Raw genomic sequence first — 21,553 nt, forward strand, 5'->3', positions numbered from 1 at the left:
TCTTCCAGTAAATATTTTGCTCCCTGTTTTGGTTATCAGCTAGTTTTGGAGGGCATATGTTACTTTATTAAAAATTAATTATAAATATATTCTTAAATATTAGGCCTAGGCTACCCTCTAGGAGCTGGTCATCTAGAAAGGCATGCTATCAAGTAAAGCAGCAAGTACAATATGGAATAATTAGTACAATGAGCACTGGCCAAAATTACACAGCTGTTTATGAATATGTATAGTTAGTGCTTGTCTCCTTCACTAGATAGTTAGCTCCATGAGGACAAGGACCATTTTTGTTGTTGTTGTTGCTATATCTATAGTAACTGATGCATTTTAGAAACTCAGGAAATATTTGTAAATGAATGAATAAATATAGCTGCAAGTAGCAGAGGGAGCCAAACTGTTGGGGAGGATAGAATCAAGAAAGGTTTGTTCAGACAAAATTACTGAAATGATCATATTGTAGTAGAGTATAGTATGTCATCTTTCTTATGGTTTCCATTTTTTTTGTCAATTAGATCTCACTAACCTTCTTCAGCATCTACTGTATACATGGCAGTGAACTATGTTCTCTTCTGTACCTTATTACTCTGCAATGTACTGAGAGCTGAGGTCCATTTCCTACATAATGAATATAAATTTTTCACTCTTAAATATTGACAATGTGATACCTAATTTCCATTTCTGAGTATATCCGAATATAGACCAAATGACATAAGAAACTCCGCAAAAAACAATTAACACTGAACACTGCACAATGGCCCTCCTATTTGTTGCAAGGTGGTCACATTTTAGCTCCTTATACAGCATTCCAAATTTCCCTGAAGATTACTACAGAAGCATAAATGATGATCACTGGAAATTGTCAGGTAGCCAAAGCTGATACTCACAGAAGTATATGTTATCCTTCAAACAAAAAAATCCTGAGTTTGTCCTAACTTTATCTGACCCATTTTTTAATGCTCTCTAACATTAGTGAATGATATAATGTTTATGCAGAATTAGATAAGCTTATGTTAAGTTTTTCACAAGGCTAAATAGTTGGTTGCTTGAATTTTGGGAGCACGGAAAAAAAACAAAAATTGGATTGGTAATTACAACCAATCCAACCTTTGGCTTTTGCTTTAGCACATTAGTTAAATAAGAATCTACTTGGTATTTGAAAGCTTTCAAAACTGGAATGAAACATATGAATTAGAAAGAAGGTAATTTCCTCTTTTTTATCTGAAAGGGAGGTATGATTTTATGCATGATCAGTGACATCATACACTCATTATATTTCCTCTGTGGATACAAAACATTCATGAATTGGGTTAATGTCTTCTGAAATTTTGTAGCAACTACTATCTTTCTTTTTATTTTTTAAATTTTTAAATAAAATATTTTATTTTAGATTCAAGAGGTACGTGTGCATATTAGTTACATGGGTATGTTGTGTACTAGTAGAGACAGGGCTTCTAGTGTACCCGTTACCCAAATAGTAAATATTGTATCCAAAATATGATTTTTCTACCCTTGACCCCTTTCCACCTCCCCGATTTTGGAGTCCCTAGTATCTATTATTTCCATCTTTATATCCATGTGTTCCCATTGTTTAGTTCCCACTTATAAGAAAGAACATGTGGTATTTGGTTTCTTGTTTCTGAGTTAGTTCACTTAGGATAATGGCCTCCAGCTGCACCCAGTGTTGCTGCAAAGGACATGATTTCATTCTTTTTTGTAATTGCATAGTATTCCATGCTGTGTATATACCACATTTTCTTTATCCAGTCAACTGTTGATGGACGCTTAGGTTGATTCCATGACTTTGCTATTGTTAACAATGCTGTGATTAACATACAGGCACAGGTATCTTTGTATATAATTATTTATTTTCCTTTGGATAGACACCCAGTAGTAGGATTGCTGGGTATAATGGTAGTTCTGTTTTTAGTTCTTTACTGTTTTAGTTCCATACTGTTTTCCATGGATGTTGAACTAATTTACATTCCCACCAACAGTGTATGAGCATTCTGTTTTATCTGCATTCATGCCAACATGTTTTTTGACTTTTTAATAATAGCTATTCTGACTGGTGTAAGATGATATCTCATTGTAGTTTTAATTTGCATTTCTCTGATGATTAGTGATGTTGATCATTGTTTCATGTGTTTGTTGGCTGTTTGTATTTCTTCTTTTGAGAAATGTTTGTTCATATCCTTTGCCCAGTTTTAATCAAGTTTTTTTTTTTTCTTGTTGAGTCGTTTGAGTAACTATTACTTTACGTTTTGTTTTTCAGAGGTCTTGAAAGCCTAGTTTGGAAATGATAACTTCCCTTTGTCTATTGTTAGTTATGCTCTGAACCAATCATTTACAAGGAAATGAAATCACTAGTGAAGGGAGTCGTTATATTGGTATTACATGAATAAAGGGTGTGTGCGTGTTTGCAAAATGGCAACTCACAAACCTAATATTCTTCTTTACCTCTTCTTTGTAATAAATAGTGAGTACTTAAAATGTTTAGGGAAAAAATAAATGTAAAATTCTACTTGAAAGTTTACCAAATTTTTTAAAAGTATACAGAGGAAGAGAAATGTATAGATTTTAACAATCATCTAGTGTTTTCTTAACTATATCTCAGGCAATATATATATAGTCACTCTGAATATGTGTATGTCAGGCTAAATCAGGCAGATAGATGAGCAGTTAAGTTCAGTTATCATTAGTTTTTTTTCTTATTAGAGTAATATTTTAGTTCTAAAAGGGTAGTTTTAATTAAGGCATAAGGGTTTATTTAAACTAACAAATTATTATGTGTCATTATACCATTATAAACAAATCTGATGAACTTAGTGATTTCTTTAAGATTTTTAATCTCTTTGGTATTTGTCTAAGACATCAGGTGTCCAGAATATACTCTGCTGAGAAATCTATATCAATGACTGAGAGTTAATATCTATGAGCTATTTTCCATGTTGTCTGAAAGTGTTTTTAAGTTGTATAGAATATATCTTTCTAAGTAATCTTTATCACATATAAGAGTTGCTATCTGCAAGCTATTTTCTGTGTTGTCTGACAGGTTTTCTAAAAACTAAAATAGCTAAAAAAAATGAAACAGGAAAAATGTGTCAGTTTTAATGGTGCAGATTATCCATATCAGATTGTTACTTGGATTTCAACCAAGACTGAACTAACTAATTAAACAGAAGGCAAACCTTCTTCAAAATCATACAGAGCATTAGTACAGAGCTGAAATTGCAACTTCACTTATCAGGTTGCTTTTGACAGGATGCTTTGTGGTGCAAGTGACGGAACCACAGCTAAACTAACTGGAATAAAGAAGAAACTATAGTCCTAGGAAGCCAGAAAGTCTGAGTGTGCTCTGGCCTGAGGCATAGCTCAGTGCTGTGTTCAGTGCTCTCAATAGCACTCAGTTTTTCTTATGTCACTTCTCTGCCCTGTCTGGGTGGTGAGGTCTGCTTTTCTTTCTCCAGGATTATAGTGTGCAAAATATGAGCCTATGGTCAAAGGCAACCATTTTTTTTCCTGTTACAAGAGAGATCTTGCCCATGAATAAAACTAATCCAGAAGGAAACATTTATAACAAAGTATATTAATTGGCCAGAGTGTGATATGCCTTCACTTTTAGGAAAAGATGAAAGTTGTGTAAAATAAAAACTGAAGAAAAAGAATAGTTTATTGTTTAACTTTTTTTTTTTTTGAGACAGTTGAGACAGGGGCTCACTTTGCCACCCAGGCTGGAGTGCAATGGCACCATCTCAACTCACTGCAGCCTCAACCTCCCAGGCTCAAACCATCCTCCCACTTCAGCCTCCCAAGTAGCTGGGACTACAGGTGTGTGCTACCATGCCCAGCTAATTTTTCTATGTTTTGTAGAGATGGGGTTTCACCATGTTGCCCAGGCTGGTCTCAATATTCTGGACTCAAGCGACCTGCCTGTCTTGGCCTCCCAAAGTGCTGGGATTACAGGCATGAACCACTGTGCCTGGCCACATGTAACTCTTTTGAAGTGTACAATTCGGTAGTGTCAGCTATATTAATGTGTTGTGCAATGCTTCTGTAGAACTCTTTAATCTTGCAAAACTGAAACTCCGTGCCTGAACAGCAACTCCCCATTTTCTTCTCACTCCAGCCCCTGGCAACTGCCATTCTATTTTCTATTTCTATAAATTTGACTACTTTAGATATTTCTTATAAGTGGAATCATAGAGTATTTGTCTTTTTGTGACTGGCATATTTCACTTAGTATAATGTCCTCAAGATTCATCCATATTGTAGCAAGTGATAGGATTTCAAAAGGAAAAGAAATTTTAAGATTTTTTAAAAGTTACTTTAAAAGGTTATTCACAAACATAAAATGCTTTCAGGAAACTTAAATTTATGACAACTTAAATTTATAACAAACATGGAGAAATTTGATGGGACTGAAAGAAACTTGAAAATGCACTGATCGCTTATTATCTTTCAAATTCAAATTTATTCAAAATACTGGACTCACCAAGAAAAAAGGCAGCAACAAAAATCACATCTATAGCCTTTGGACTACACGTTTTTAACACTGCTACTAATATATTTGGGGAGGGATTTCCTTCAAAACAAAAAAGAGAGAGAGACAAGAGACAAAATATTTTATTTTTTGCATCATAATTTTTAAAATTTAACCTTTTGTTTGGAAATAATTATCAATTCACATACAGCTGTAAAAAAAAAAAAACCAAGAGATTCCATGTGTCCTTTATCCAGTTTCTCTCACTGATAACATCTCGCAAAACTATATTCACAACCAGGACATGGATATAATCCACTGATTTATTCAAATTTTCTTAGTTTTGCAAGTACTCTGTGTATGGGTGTTTGTGTGCATGTATACACACAGGGATTTAGTTTCATGCAATTTTATCACACGTTGTATAGTGAATTTAAAAGCAGAGTTTATAGATCAGATATATCTATTATCAAGGTGTTATTATTTTTAGAAATCTCAGTGGCAAAATGTTCTTATTTTATATGAAAAATATGCATACATGATATGAAGAAGAGCATACCTTATTATTCTTATACCAGATCATTGCTTTAAACAATTTATACAAGCTATATACACTCTTTAACATGTTCTCATTCTTTCCATAATTATAGAATGAAATATGTATGTTTGTTTTCCCTCAAGTTATTTATTTTCTTTTATATTGAGAATCAGGCTTTTTTTAAATTTTACCATTATTACCAGAGAAGTAGGGCACATTTTAAGAATCTTACTGTTAATATCTGCAGACAATAATTGAGGGCAAACAATTGTGTTAATTTGAAAATTCACTATTTTACTTAGAATTTTTATATTCACTAGTCTTATAAAAGAAAGATTATTAATCATTTTCATTAAGGACAATAAGACTCTCCATTTAGTTACATAACTAAATCATCGAAAATAAAATGGGTTTAAATATTTGCAAAGCAAATTACTGAACCTATAGGTACATATTCACCATTATATTGTACACCACTTAAATGATTTTTTATTTTCTTACATGCCTTCATAATTTTTCTAATTTGCAGAGTCTTCACTTCCTGGTAAAGGAATGCCTCATTCTCCCAAATCCTCCTTGATCTCATATCTAAGAAGAGATACAAACAGATTTTTCCAAGTTAGAGGATCCTTTCTCATAAAAAAAAAAATGTAGTAGCATAATGAGAACAAAATAACTTTCAGATTGAAGTAACTTCTTTACATAAGTAAATTAAGGAGACTTTTTTCCTTCATAGAGAAGACCAAAGATGTTCATAGACAGCTTTACCCATAATAGTATGGCCTCTTATTTCTCTTTCAACAGAGGTAATTTAGTTTTCTTAGTTTTCAAATTATGATCTGAAATCAAATGATAGCTATTGTAAACACATTTGAATCATTTTCTAAGGCAAATTTAATCAGGAGCATTTTCATGTACTCATTTATTCAATACCTACATTAATAATAATATAAAAACAAATTTCAACAACTACAAAGATAACAACTACAACAATAATAACTAATTATATACAATCATAATAACTAAGCGGTTACAATATGCCACATTCTTTTCTACATGTTTCAAATACAAATACTCATTTAACACTAACAGCCACGCTATGAGGTATATACTACTTATTGTATTTCTTATTTTACAAATAGTTAAACTGAGGCACAAAAAGTTAAAGGATTTGTCCAAGGTCACATGTTTATTAAGTTTCAGAGCCTGGCTCCATCCATGGCATCTGGCTCCAGAATCTAAGCACTTCATTGCAATGCACATGCACCCCCCTGAATTACAGTGAGACATACATGGAAAAGAGACACACATGGAAAAGAGACATACATGGGAAAGAGACATACATGGAAAAGATGTACACCCCCCCGAATTACAATGAGACATACATGGAAAAGACATACACCCCCCTGAATTACAATGAGACATACATGGAAAAGAGACATACATGGGAAAGAGACATACATGGAAAAGACGTATGCCCCCCTGAATTACAATGAGATATACATGGAAAAGACATACATCCCCCTGAATTACAATGAGACATACATGGAAAAGGCCTGTTCCCTTCCTTCAGGATATTTATAGGCTCATAAGAGAGAAATGACAAACACCTATAGTACAAGACAGAAAGAGATTGGGGTCATTAAGACATATACTTTGAGGATTTCTGAGTTATTTATAGAACAGGATTTCTTGCATGTAGTTGAAAAAGGTAGCAACATTTGTGACGTAATTCAGAGTTAATAGTGTGTTGACAAGATGGAAGAAAGAGAAAATAAGAGGCCTGGCTGGGGACAAGGAGAAGAGATTCTAGGAAGGGTGCCTGGGCTCCTTCAAGTGTGAACAACTAAAGGAAACAGCTCCTTTTTTATCACGTGGGGGCCCCTTTCTGAAGATACAGGAAAATTTTGAACATAAGTCTCTCGGTTATGGATAATACTTATCAAAATTTATATGTTACACAGATGATTATCTGGTTTAACCTAATTTTTATCAAAGACACATGTATATTTGTTAAAAAGTTAAGTGATGCTTTGAATTTATAATGCAAATCCAGAGTTTGGATCAAAATGCTAAATTTTGACTTTTTTCATAATTTTTAAATGGAATCTTTATTTTTAAAAAAGATTGATGAGTTTGCTCACCAGCTTAAGGAGATATTGGGCTGAGACGGTGGAGTTTTCTAAATATACAATCATGTCATCTGCAAACAGAGACAATTTGACTTCCTCTCTTCCTATTTGACTGCACTTTATTTCTTTCTCTTGCTTGATTGCCCTGGTCAGAACTTCCAATACTATGTTGAATAGGAGTGGTGAGAGAGGGCATCCTTGTCTTGTGCCAGTTTTCAAAGAGAATGCTTCCAGCTTTTGCCCATTGAGTATGATATTAGCTGTGGGTTTGTCATAAATAGCTCTTATTATTTTGAGATATGTTCCATCAATATGTAGTTTATTGAGAGTTTTTAGCATGAAGGGGGATTGAATTTTATCAAAGGCCTTTTCTGCATCTGTTGAGATAATCATGTGGTTTTTGTCATTGGTTCTGTTTACGTGATGGATTACATTTATTGATTTGCATATGTTGAACCAGCCTTGCATCCCAGGGATGAAGCTGACTTGATCTTGGTGGATAAGCCTTTTGATGTGCTGCTGGATTTGGTTTGCCAGTATTTTATTGAGGATTTTCACATCAATGTTCATCAGAGATATTGGCCTGAAATTTTCTTTTTTTGTTGTGTCTCCCAGGCTTTAGTATTAGGATGATGCTGGCCTCATAAAATGACTTAGGGAGGAGTCCCTGCATTTCAAATGTTTGGAATTGTTTCAGAAGGAATGGTACCAGCTCCTCTTTCTACCTCTGGTATAATTCAGCTGTGAATCCATTGGTTCTGGGCTTTTTTAGGTTGGTAGGCTATTAATTACTGCCTCAATTTCAGAACTTGTTATTGGTCTATTCAGGGATTCAACTTCTTCCTGGTTTAGTCTTGGGAGGGTGCATGTGTCCGGGAATTTATCCATTTCTTCTAGAGTTTCTAGTTTATTTGTGTAGAGGTGTTTATAGTATTCTCTGATGGTAGTTTGTATTTCTGTGGGATCAGTGGTGATATCCCCTTTATCACTTTTTACTGCATCTATTTGATTTTTCTCTCGTTTCTTCTTTGTTAGTCTTGCTAGTTATCTATTTTGTTCATCTTTTCAAAAAAACAGCTCCTGGATTCATTGATTTTTTGAAGGGCTTTTTGTGTCTCTGTCGCCTTCAGTTCTGTTCTGATCTTAGTTATTTCTTGTTTTCTGTTAGCTTTTAAATTTGTTTGCTCTTGCCTCTCTAGTTCTTTTCATTGTGACATTGTGGTAAAGATTTTAGAATCTTTCCCGCTTTCTTCTGTGGGCATTGAATGCTATAAATTTGCCTCTAAACACTGCTATAGCTGTGTCCCAGAGATTCTGGTATGTTGTGCCTTTGTTCTCATTGGTTTCAAAGAACTTATTTGTTTCTGCCTTAATTTCGTTATTTACCCAGTAGTCATTTAGGAGCAGGTTGTTCAGTTTCCATGTAGTTGTGCAGTTTCAGTGAGTTTCTTAACCCTGAGTTCTAATTTGATTGCACTGTGGTCTGAGAGACTGTTTGTTATGATTTCTATTCTTTTGCATTGGCTGAGGAGTGTTTTACTTCCAATTATGTGGTCAATTTTAGAATAAGTGCAATGTGGTACTGAGAAGAATGTATATTCTGTTGATTTGGGGTAGAGAGTTCCGTATATGTCTATTAGGTTTGCTTGGTCCAGAGCTGAGTTCAAGTCCTGAATACCCTTGTTAATTTTCTGTCTCATTGATCTGTCTAATATTGACAGTGGGGTGTTAAGTCTCCCACTATTATTGTATGGGAATCTAAGTCTCTCTGTAGGTCTCTAAGAACTTGCTTTATGAATCTGGGTGCTCCTGTATTGGGTGCATATATATTTTGGATAGTTAGCCCTTCTTGTTTCAGTGATCCCATTACCAGTATGTAATGCCCTTCAGCAAAGTCTCAGCGTACAAAATCAATGTGCAAAAATCACAAGCATTTCTATACACCAATAGTAGACAATCAGAGAGCCAAATCATCAGTGAACTCCCATTCACAATTGCTACTAAGAGAATAAAATAACTAGGAATACAATTTACAAGGGATGTGAAGGACCTCTTCAAGGAGAACTACAAACCACTGCTCAAGGAAATAAGAGAGGACACAAACAAATGGAAAAACATTCCATGCTCATGGATAGGAAGAACCAATATGGTGAAAATGGTCATACTGCCCAAAGTAATGTATAGATTCAATGCTATACCCATCAAGCTACCATTGACTTTCTTCACAGAATTAGAAAAAACTATGTTAAATTTCATATGGAACCAAAACAGAGCCTGTATAGCCAAGGCAATTCTAAGCAAAAGAACAAAGCTGGAGGCATCATGCTACCTGAATTCAAACTATGCTACAAGGCCACAGTAATCCAAACAGTATGGTACTGGTACCAAAACAGATGTATAGATCAATGGAACAGAATAGAGGCCTCAGAAACAATGCCACACATCTACAACTATCTGATCTTTGACAAACCTGACAAAAACAAGCAACAGGCAAAGGATTCCCTATTTAATAAATGGTGTTGGGAAAACTTGCTAGCCATATGCAGAAAACTGAAACTGAACCCCTTCCTTACACCTTATAAATTAACTGAAGATGGATTAAAGATTTAAATGTAAGACCTAAAACCATAGAAACCCTAGAAGAAAACCTAGGCCATACCATTCAGGACATAGGCATGGGCAAAGACTTCATAATTAAACACCAAAAGCAATGGCAACAAAAGCGAAAATTGACAAATGGGATCTAATTAAACTAAAGAGCTCCTGCACAGTAAAAGAAACTATCATCAGAGTGAACAGGCAACCTACAGAATGGGAGAAAATTATTGCAATCTATCCAACTGGCAAAGGGCTAATATCCAGAATCCATAAAGAACTTAAACAAATTTACAAGAAAAAAACAAACACCCCATCAAAAAATGGGCAAAGGATATGAACAGACATTTCTCAAAAGAAGACATTTATGCAGCCAACAAATATATGATAAAAAAGCCCATCGTCACTGATCATTAGAGAAATGCAAATCAAAACCACAATGAGATATCATCTCACATCAGTTAGAATGGTGATCAATAAAAAGTCAGGAAACAACAGATGCTGGAGAGGATGTGGAGAAATAAGAATGCTTTTACCCTATTGGTGGGCGTGTAAATTAGTTCAACCATTGTGGAAGACAGTGTGGTGATTCCTCAAGGTTCTAGAACTATTTGACCCAGCAATACCCATTACTGGGTGTATACCCAAAGGATTCTAAATCATTCTACTATAAAGACACATGCACACATATGTTTATTGCAGTGCTATTCACAATAGCAGAGACTTGGAACCAACCCAAATGCCCATCAGTGATAGACTGGATAAAGAAAATGTCACACATATACACCATGAAATACTGTGCAGCCATAAAAAAGGACGAGTTCATACCCTTTGCAGGACATGGATGAAGCTGGAAAGCATCATTTTCAGCAAACTGACACAGGAACAGAAAACCAAACACTGCATGTTCTCACTCATAGTGGGAGTTGAACAATGAGAACAGATGGACACAGAGAGGGGAACATCACACACCAGGGCCTGTTGAGGAGTGGGGTACTAGGGGAGGGATAGCATTAGGATAAATACCTAATGTAGGTGATGGGTTGATGAGTGCAGCAAACCACCATGGCACGCATATACCTATGTAACGTGTATGGCACATGTGTCCCAGAACTTAAAGTATAAAAAAAAAGATTGAATTAAAATACTTATTTTGATTACCACATCTCTAATAACTTCCTTGTGTTTTTTCTTCATCTTTCAGTTTTAGTCATTTTCTATTGACTTAGTTAACTTTCCTTTCCTACACAATCACACATGTGTATCCTGTCCTTGACTCCCTATACTTCATATGGGGCACATAATTTTTCATACATATATATATATGAAAAAATATATATATATGAGTGTGTGTATATATATGTGTGTGTGTATATATATATATTCATTTTTTGTATTCTTCATGAACTGCTTCTCCAGATTCACTGGGTTTTCTATCAATTTATTTTTCTGAACAATCCCTTCCTTTTGCCTTCTGACCTGCTGGAATATCTATTGGTTGCCTTTGATGTTCCTGTTTGCACCATGTTTTCTCTTTCCTGACTTTCTCTCTGCTTGGGAATAGCAAATCTATTAATAGTTCTCTGAGAAATGAGCTTGAAAGATAGTTCTTTGAGGTACAGCAATTACCTTATTTTCTCCTAACACTTCATTGATATCTTGTTTAGCTATAGAATTCTAGGTTTGAAGCCATTTTCATCATATTTTGAAATGACTATTTGTTTACTTTTTGTACTTCCAGTTTTCATTGAGAAGTCTATAGACATGCTGCTTTTTGAGCCTTTTATCACTGTCCTCCCAGGAGACATCTAACATATCCTCTGCCTCAAGGCTCTAAAATTTCACAGTGGTGTGCTTCATATGGGTCTAATTTCATCGGATTTAGCTTTTATAGAATAAGCTCTTTGAATCTGGAAACTCAAGCCCTTCATCTGTTGCATTTTGTGGAAATTTTCTTGAATTATTTTGTTGATAATTTTTTCCTCTCTGTTTCTCTGCTCACTCATTCTGGAACTACTGTTATTTGGATATTGGATCTCCTGAACTGTTCCTGTAATTCTTTAAACATTTCCCACAAATTTTCATTTTTTGTCTTTTTGCTTAACTTTCTAGGAGTTTTATTACCTTTATTTTCCAACTCTTCTTTTGCATTTTAAAATTTGTTACATTTTAATTTTGGTGCATTTTATGTTTTGGTTTTTCTACATGTGTACTTGATATGTGCAATTATGTGTGGGTAGATAGATATAATAAAACATATATAAACATGGATAAATATGGATATAGTTGTGGTCTTTTTTTGGTATTTTTTATATATATATATATATATATTTTTTTTTTTTTTTTTTTTTTTTTGAGACGGAGTCTCGCTCTGTCACCCAGGCTGGAGTGCAGTGGCAGGATCTCAGCTCACTGCAAGCTCCGCCTCTCGGGTTCACACCGTTCTCCTTCCTCAGCCTCCCTAGTAGCTGGGACTACAGGCACCCACCACCACGCCCAGCTAATTTTTTGTATTTCTAGTACAGACGGGGTTTCACCATGTTAGCCAGGATGGTCTCCATCTCCTGACCTCGTGATCCGCCCGTCTCGGCCTCCCAAAGTGCTGGGATTACAGGTGTGAGCCACTGCGCCCGGCCGTGGTCTGGTTTTATGTTCTCAGTATCTTCCCTCACTTTTCTTAAGATAGTAATTCAATATACATTTTTTTGTCTTCTTCTACCTGAATATTCTCTATTTCTATAGAGACGGCTTCTATCCTTAATAAACTGCTCAAGATTGAGCATAAGGGATGACAATCTGATGAGAAACTTTGAAAAAGTGACTTGGTTTTGTCAACAATGACAAGGGTATCCCTAAATTCAGAGATGATGGAAAATAAATATTAAGTTTGTTAACATTACTTTTTTGCTCAGAGAGGGTCAGTTGTCTGGCTGCACAATCTGACTGATTATTTTCACTCTACCAACTTTTACTCCTATTTCTGGAGGTTCCAATAAGGGTTTCAAGGTTCAATTTAAGTTTATTCTTGGTTTTGCCCATTGCAAGTCTACAATTCAGTTTTCTACAATTTGCTAGATCTATTACCACTTATCTGTGTGCAGTCAACTTCCACAATTATAGTGTCCTCCACTTCTTTTATTCCCTATGTTTTTGTGTATACCTTTAAAGAATCACTTTATTACTGTCCTCATTGAGTTCAATAAATAGTAAATGTGGAAATTACTGTTAAATCTACCATTTTTATTCAGAAGTTGACTTGAACTTTTTATCTATCTTCTAAAGGATTTTGTTCTTTTATTGAACATTCTGGGTTGATTTTATCTGGCACAGACAGTAAGACCATTTAATGTAGATACTATGCTCTTTTTATTTCAATAACAGTTTCTTAAATTGTATGTTTATGTCTTCTGTTTTATTTTTTTTTTTCAGTCACTCTAAGCATGTTTTTGGCTTTTCTTAGCCTACCCTCCTATCAGTATGATTTCTCTCTCGTTTGTCATTAACTCTTTATTTCTATTTCACTTTCCTTAGCTTTCCTTATTTCTGCCCTTCTATCCCTTAATAATAGCTTTCCACAGTGCCTATTTTTTTCTGATTTTATTTTCATGCCTGTGATAGAGTTTATTTTTTAATTATTTCTTTATTTCTTTGTTCTTTGAGCTAACATTTCATCTTACTATCACATCCCTGAGCTCTTATATTTCTGCTTTGTTGTTTATGAAGACAGAGGCAAATGCTTCATATGTTTTCAAAAACGGGTGCCTAATGTTTTTCTCAATTTCATGGCTTTTTTTCTGGGGGGAAAAGGAAGTGGTAGTTTTTCATCTAATTTTTTTTTGATACTTTGTGTCAGCGTTACACTATTTTTCTTTTTTAGATAAATGACTCATCTCTGAAAAAAATTACATTTTTCCTGGACAAGCAATTCACGGTAGATTTATTTTGGTAGGAGTGTTTGCTATGATTCTTGGCTTGCTGATTTCCACAAAGAAAAGACATAGATATTCTCTGCTGCTTCAGATTAAACCTGCTTCATGAAACTAGGGTTTAAGTGTTTAATTCTTTCTGTACCTCTGTCTTTTCTACTTTTCTGAAACCAAATGTTGCCATCAGGGTTTATTCCGCCTGTCCAGCTCACCTGAGTTCCTGAACTTAAAGTTGTAAATGTAGAGTAAGTTTTAGGCCCTACATTTTCAGGCAGTGTATTTTCTTGGTGCTTTCTGAGATCTATTACCCTTGAACCCTTTGGGCACTGACATTGATCTGCTTAGCCTCTCATTTCCCCCTGTTTCCAAATGATTCTGCCCAACCTCAGAAGCTTTTGGAAATTCTAAACATATTTTGGTGACTAAAGGCATTTTGGTGACTATGTATTATTCCATCTCTTCATTTTTAAAGTTAGAGTTAGAGGTATTTTATTTTTATTCCCTATTGTTTTCTAAGTAGCCTCATCACTGTATAATTTACATTCCACAAAATTTTCTCCTTATATATATTACATTTTACTGATATTTGGTAAATTTATACAGTTATACAATCATTACCACAATCTACTTTTACAAATTTTCCATTGCTCCAAAGTTACCTTGTGGCTATTAGTAATCAACTCCTGTTTTGTTTGTTTTTGTTTTTTTAATATTTTAAAGTTTCTCATTTAAGACTGGGCATGGTGCCTCACGCCTGTAATCCCAGACTTTGGGAGGCTGAGGTGGGAGGATCGCTTGAGCCAAGGAGGTCAAGACCAGCCTAGGCAACATAGTGAGACTCATCTCTACAAAAAAAATTGAAAAATTAGCCAGGCGCGGTGGTATGCACCTATAGTCCTAGCTACTCAGGAGGCTGAGGTGGGAGGATTGCTTGAGCCCAGGAGCACTGCAATGAGCAGAGATCAGGCCACTGCATTCCAGCCTGGGCGACAGAGTGAGACCCCATCTCAAGAAAACAAAAAACAAAAAAGTTTCTCATTTATATAGCTATGATCATTTCAGAAATGACCTATGCTATGTTTTCATTATTAATAATTCTAAGAAAGGTAACAAAAGTGTAATATAGTAGAAGAGTAAATAATTCAACATAAAACTACCTCTTGGCATTTATTCTTCTTCTGTTAGGTTTTTTGAGAAGATTTTCCTAGAGCCTCTCAGATAATCTTTCTCAGAGGGTGAGATCATGTGTGATACATTTAAAGCACTGGGTTCAGTTGGGGCACACTGGTGTTCATTGCTGCTGTGATTTTGTTGTTGTGAAATGATTTTTCTTTGCAGTGTAATGTTCTGGAGGTTCCATGAAATCCACTGATAATTCTTTAAAGGAGAGGAAGCCAGCTTAAACTAAAGGTTCTTAATTATTTCAAGCAAATTAATATAATTTTTAAAATAAATTTTACACTTTTTTTCTTAGAACAATTTTGCTACGTTCAAAATGTATCATGATCTATAGAAAAACTGAAAATAATGAGAATTCTAGTTTTAATTTTATTCTCATCATTCTCAATAGACACTTGGTTGAATAACTCTGGGAAAATCTCTCTGATATCCTCTCTCTCTCTCTCTCTCTCTCTCTCTCTCTCTGTCTCTCTCTCCAGGCCCACATATCCACACATTTATGAACATACATGTCAGAAAAGCGTATCTAATTCTATGTGCATATATATGCATACTTTCAAAATAAAGTCCTTCATTAATTGGAGTATAGCAGATAAATATATCTTAAGCAGCAGTTCAGTGAATGTTCACACATTAAATGCACACATATGACCACCACCTGGATAAATAAAAGAACATTACCAGCACTCCAGAAGCTTCCCTCTTCTTGATTCTTGATCATTATTCCAACAGGAAACCATATAGGTTAGCTTTACCTGTTTCTGAATTTCACATAAATGGAATCATACAAAATGTATTATTTTGTTATATGGCTTCTTTCATTTTTTGTGAGATTCATCCATGTTGTTGCAAGTAGAATTTCAAGTATTTAATTGATGTATTGTTTTTCATTACATGAATATACTACATTTATTCTGTTCTTGATGTAAATTTAGGTTATTTTCGGTTTTGGAGTATGAATAATGCAGCTATGAAAATTCTTCTATATATATTTATATTTTTATATATATATATATACATATTTCTATTGGGCATGTATCTAAGAGAGAATTACTGAGTCGTAGGGAATATGTATGTTCATTTTAGTTGATATGGGTTTTCTCAGTGATAGAACCAAGTTATATTCTCATTAGCAGTGTATGAGAGTTCCAAATCTTCCACTGCCTTCACAATGCACAGTATTATCTATCTGTTTTTTTGTGGATCCATCACGTTATCACACAGTAATTTTAAGTTGCTTTACCTTGATGACGAATAAAGTAGAGAATGTTTTTATATGTCTATTGAGTATTTGCATACTCTTTTGTGAAGTACTCATTCAAGTTTTCTTTCTCATTTTTCTGCTAGGTTTGTCCTTCCTTTTTTCCTTATTTGTATAAGTTTATTATATATTCTGGGAAGTGGTTGTTTTCATAAAATCTATTGAATTTTTTTTCTCCTGCTCTGTAATTGCCCTTTATTATTTTCCTAATGGTGTTTTAAGAACGAGCTTCTTAATTTTAACATAATGTAATGTATTAGTCTGTTTTAATGGTTAGTGCCTTATGCCCTATTTACAAAATCTTCACCTACGCAAAAGTCATGCAGATATTTTCATGTAAGTTCTAGAAACTTTTTAAAGACTTTTTCTAAAATAAACCTTTATATTTACATCAACAGGTCATCCATTGTAGGATGTAGGGGATCAATTTTTACCTTTTTCCCTTATATGAATATCCTACTGATCTGGCACTAATTACTTAAAAGACCACCCTTTCTCCAAACTGTAAGCTCTATTTTATATTTCTATTACTTTGCTAATTTTTTTCAAATCTCTTCTTCCTATGTTTTTCACAAATCTCTTTTTATGCTTCTTGCAATATGTCTATCAATGATTTTATTTTTTTCTCCCTTTTTTCCTTAGCCCTGCCAGTTTACTTTTTGTCTTTTTTAAGCTTATTTGTCTATTAATTGAGTTTTTTTTTGAAGAGGCTGTTTTTTTAAATTTGTGTACAATTTGTACCTGCTTCTGATGAGTATTCTTAAGTTTGCAATATTTCTTTCTTCTTATTCATCAGTATATTTGCAGACATCTCATGATGTTGCTGGCCTTTTTTCTTCTTTTTCAACTCCTTCTCCTCATCCCATCTTTTTTTCCTTCTTTTTCTTATTCATAATCACTTATCTCAAGTGGGTATAATGGAGGTATCTTAATCAACTGGCAGAAAAGGAAGAATCAGCTGGCGGTTTGAACTTTGTCCTCATAACTGCATATTTTTTTTCATTTTTCTTTCTGCCTGAACTAGTGAATTTGTTCTAGACTAGCAGAAAGCCTTTTTTTTCGTAAGGATGTCAAGCATGTCTATTTTGGGTATGATACTTTACATCAGGAGTGTAGATCAGTATAGTTTCTGTTTCACCTTACCAAGAACTTACTCGGTAAAAATAGTATATCAGGATGCTAAATGAAATTTACGACTCCCCTGGCAAATAACCTCTTATTGCCATTCCAAACAACAGGTCATTGGTTTTCCTCCTTAGGGTGAATCCTTATTTTGGAAGACTCATGCTGTATCCATTCTGTCTCTCTCCTTCTCCGTGATCTGTTATGGGGTTATGGACACAGTCAATTGTTGTTTTATGTATAGCTAGAGGTTCATTTGCAATATTTGAGCCTATGAACCCGACATTTATGCTGTCACACATATATAGAAATCAAAAAGTTGATTTCATAGGACTAGAGTGTGGAATGTTGGTTACCAGGGGCTAAGTCAGCTGGAGAGAGGGGTTGGGGAGATTTCTGTCGAATGATACCACATTTCACTTAGATAGGAAGAATAAATTCAAGTGATCTATTGAATACACGATGACTATAGTTAATAACAATATATTATATACTTTAAAATGCTAAAAAAAGATGATAAATGTTCTCACCACAATAATAACTATGTGAGGTAACGAATACATCAATTAGCTAGATTTACTCATCCCACTATATGTATATTCATATTCTATATATATATTATATATATACTTCAAAACATGTGGTACATGATAAGTACATGGAATTTCATCTACCAATTACAAATAATAAAACTATTTTAATTTTAAATAATATAAATATTACAAACCATTTTTGTTATGAAATACCGTACCAAAAATTTATTAACATTTTCATTTAGATGCTTTAGTTTATTGCTGGTTTTCTTTTTAAATAAATCTTTTAAAATTAATCCTGATTTTTTTTATTTTACTTTTCAGATGCAACAACTGTTCCATGAAAATTATGAACACAATCGGAAGGGTTACATCCAAGACCTTCACAATAGCAAAATCCATGCAGCCATAACACTTCATCCCAACAAAAGGCCTGCATACCAATACAGGCTGCATAATTACATGCTCAGCCGCAAAATTTCTGAACTTCGCTACCGCACCATCCAGCTCCACAGGGAGAGCGCCCTGATGAGCAAGCTCAGTAACACAGAAGTGAGCAAAGAGGACCAGCAGCTGGGAGTGATACCTTCTTTCAACCACTTCCAGCCTCGGGAGAGAAATGAAGTGATAGAATGGGAGTTCCTGACAGGGAAGCTCCTATACTCAGCAGCTGAGAACCAGCCCCCTCGACAGAGCCTCAGTAGCATTTTAAGAACAGCACTGGATGACACCGTCCTACAGGTGATGGAGATGATCAACGAGAATGCCAAGAGCAGAGGACGGCTCATTGACTTCAAGGAAATTCAGTATGGCTACCGCAGAGTTAACCCCATCCACGGGGTGGAGTACATTTTGGATTTACTCCTTTTATACAAAAGACACAAGGGAAGGAAACTGACTGTGCCAGTAAGACGTCATGCCTATCTTCAGCAGTTGTTCAGCAAGACTTTCTTCAGAGAGACCGAAGAGCTAGATGTCAACAGTCTTGTGGAGAGTATTAACAGTGAAACTCAGTCATTCTCCTTTATATCTAATTCTTTAAAGATATTATCTTCTTTTCAAGGTGCCAAAGAAATGAGAGGGCACAATGAAAAGAAAGTAAACATTCTCGTTCCTCTCATCGGAAGGTATGACATTTTCTTGAGATTCATGGAGAACTTTGAAAACATGTGTCTTATCCCAAAGCAGAATGTAAAGTTAGTCATTATCCTTTTCAGTAGGGATTCTGGCCAAGATTCCAGCAAGCATATTGAGCTGATAAAAGGGTACCAGAACAAGTACCCCAAAGCAGAAATGACTCTAATCCCAATGAAGGGAGAGTTTTCCAGAGGTCTTGGTCTTGAAATGGCTTCTGCCCAGTTTGACAATGACACTTTGCTGCTATTTTGTGATGTTGACTTGATCTTCAGAGAAGACTTTCTCCAACGATGTAGAGACAATACAATTCAGGGACAACAGGTGTACTATCCCATCATCTTTAGCCAGTATGACCCAAAGGTAACAAACGGGGGAAATCCTCCCACTGATGATTACTTTGTATTCTCAAAAAAGACTGGATTTTGGAGAGACTATGGATATGGCATCACCTGTATTTACAAAAGTGATCTTCTAGGTGCAGGTGGATTTGATACCTCAATACAAGGCTGGGGACTAGAAGATGTAGATCTCTACAATAAAGTCATTCTATCTGGCTTAAGGCCATTCAGAAGCCAAGAAGTAGGAGTGGTGCATATTTTCCATCCAGTTCATTGTGATCCTAACTTGGACCCTAAGCAGTATAAGATGTGCTTAGGATCCAAGGCAAGTACTTTTGCCTCAACCATGCAACTGGCTGAACTCTGGCTAGAAAAACATTTGGGTGTCAGGTACAATCGAACTCTCTCCTGACAGTCCAGGCAACACATTTTGCCTTTTTTAAGGGGAGTTTACCTCATTGTTGGTTGTTGTTATTTTTATTTTATTATTGTTATTTTATTATTATTATTGTTATAATTTTATTTTGTTGTCCTGGTCTTAAACTACTCTTGGTTGTCTTCCTAAGGGTGTTTGTTGACCTCAAGCAAGAAGAGTCTGCAGTTCACTGATGTTTCAGATTTCTACTGAAGTCAATATGTTTTATTACTTTTATATATCTTTATTTGAGATTGAGTTAAATCATGGCAATCAAATGACTTTTGAAACTCATTCATCACAAGAGACAGCTTAGAAGAATGTTCTCTTGGGGCTTAAAGATGCAATATCGACTTTTATTTGGTTTCTCAAATTCAATGTGATACAAATATTTACTGGTGAAAGGTACCACAAAAGTGCTTTATGCTTCCTATGGGGAAGGGACTCTGTAACATAAACTTGAGTTTTGTAATTTATACAAGGACTTAAATATATAGATAATAATTTTCTTCATCTTTAGAATTTTTAAAGTAAATGAACACCTATGATTGTATGTTTATTTTTTAAAAAAAGTTTTAAAAATTGAGGAGTTTTGTTCCACAAGCAACCGGTACTGGCTACCCTGGTCTTATGACAATTATGAGCTCCTCACAACTGTCTGCTATAAATGCGAATGAACTTTATTTTCTCAAGGAAATATGATTTAATTAAATATTCATGTACATTTTAGAAGCTTTATGAAACAATGTCCTTCATTTGCTGGCAAGAAGATTAAAATATGACAGAACCTGTTTATTTAAAATAAAACACAGGTATAGCAGTATTCTTTTTCAAAAACACTGACAAAGTTTTGTTGTTTCCTTTTAGTCACACCTGATATGTTTCTGTTCATTTTCACCAAAACATGCTTGCTGAGCAGGCTTGAAAAGTTAACAAGGGATTATAGTATGCTGTTTGTATTATTATACTGGAAAATCTAGCCTTCATAAGTGATTAAACTGAGCAATTTCTTTACTCAATAATTTACAATCTGGGAGAAACATCCTTCCTCAATCTCTTCAGCTTTGGGATCAAGCTGACCCAAGAACAGTTCAAAAATTGCCTTTAATATGAGTTTGTAGTTATCTCAAAAGTCACTGGAGAAATTATTAATATGACATCAATTTTATAATTATTAAAATACATCAGGAAATATCTCATTTAGTTTTACATATCATTCTTTCTTTGACCTGGATCAGTGGTGTCCAGTTTCTAGGAAAGCATAATGGGATTAAAGAAGTGTGAGAAAATGAACATCTATGCAATGGAGTATCATTAAGGCATATTGTAAAATCTTATTTTGTAAATAGGTAATACATTTGCACGGTTCCAAAATCAAACAAAATTTTTAAATGCCTAAAGCTGTTGGCTCCACTCCCCATCCACCCATATCTGTCACCTGACCACACATGACCATTGTTTGGGCTGTGTGAGTGTTTTGTGCATGTCTTTCTAGAGTTTCTGAAGCATACATTTTATTTTTTTAACTCTCTATACACAAAATGCAGTATATTATACATATTGTTCTGCACTTTGATGTTCTGTTTCTACATAATGAAAAAATAATTTGCATCAAAATTGATTTGAAAGTGATTGTTGTAAATTGTTGCCATTATTTTTAATGGAATGCCATGAGGCCACATATCATTTGCCTTGGTGATGGATTCCTTACATGTTGACAACCTCTTTTACTGAAGACATTTTGGGAGCCTTAACAAATATAATTGCTTAATATTAGGACAAACAGGATGGCAGTGTCCTTGACTATAACTTGTAATCCTAATAATGTCAAATTCATTAGAAAATAATTAATGGTATTTTTAGATGTTAAAATGCTCGTCTTGACAGGGCCAACAAT

At 34.6% G+C, this 21,553-nt stretch overlaps 1 protein-coding gene across 2 annotated transcripts in view; it reads left to right on the forward strand.

The window, feature by feature from the left end:
- CHSY3 (chondroitin sulfate synthase 3) overlaps positions 1-21,337 on the forward strand; it is a 293,136-nt gene extending 271,799 nt beyond the window's left edge. Inside the window, exon 4 of one of the 2 annotated variants that reach the window (XM_054555083.2) lies at positions 18,091-21,337. In XM_054555083.2, the coding sequence (XP_054411058.2) occupies positions 18,091-18,110 (20 nt within the window). In that variant the 3' untranslated portion in view covers positions 18,111-21,337. 2 annotated transcript variants of the gene reach the window in all.
- Positions 21,338-21,553: the final 216 nt, after the last annotated feature.

Source organism: Pongo abelii, chromosome 4 (assembly GCF_028885655.2).
Source record: "Pongo abelii isolate AG06213 chromosome 4, NHGRI_mPonAbe1-v2.0_pri, whole genome shotgun sequence".
Classification (NCBI taxonomy): Eukaryota; Metazoa; Chordata; class Mammalia; order Primates; family Hominidae; genus Pongo; species Pongo abelii.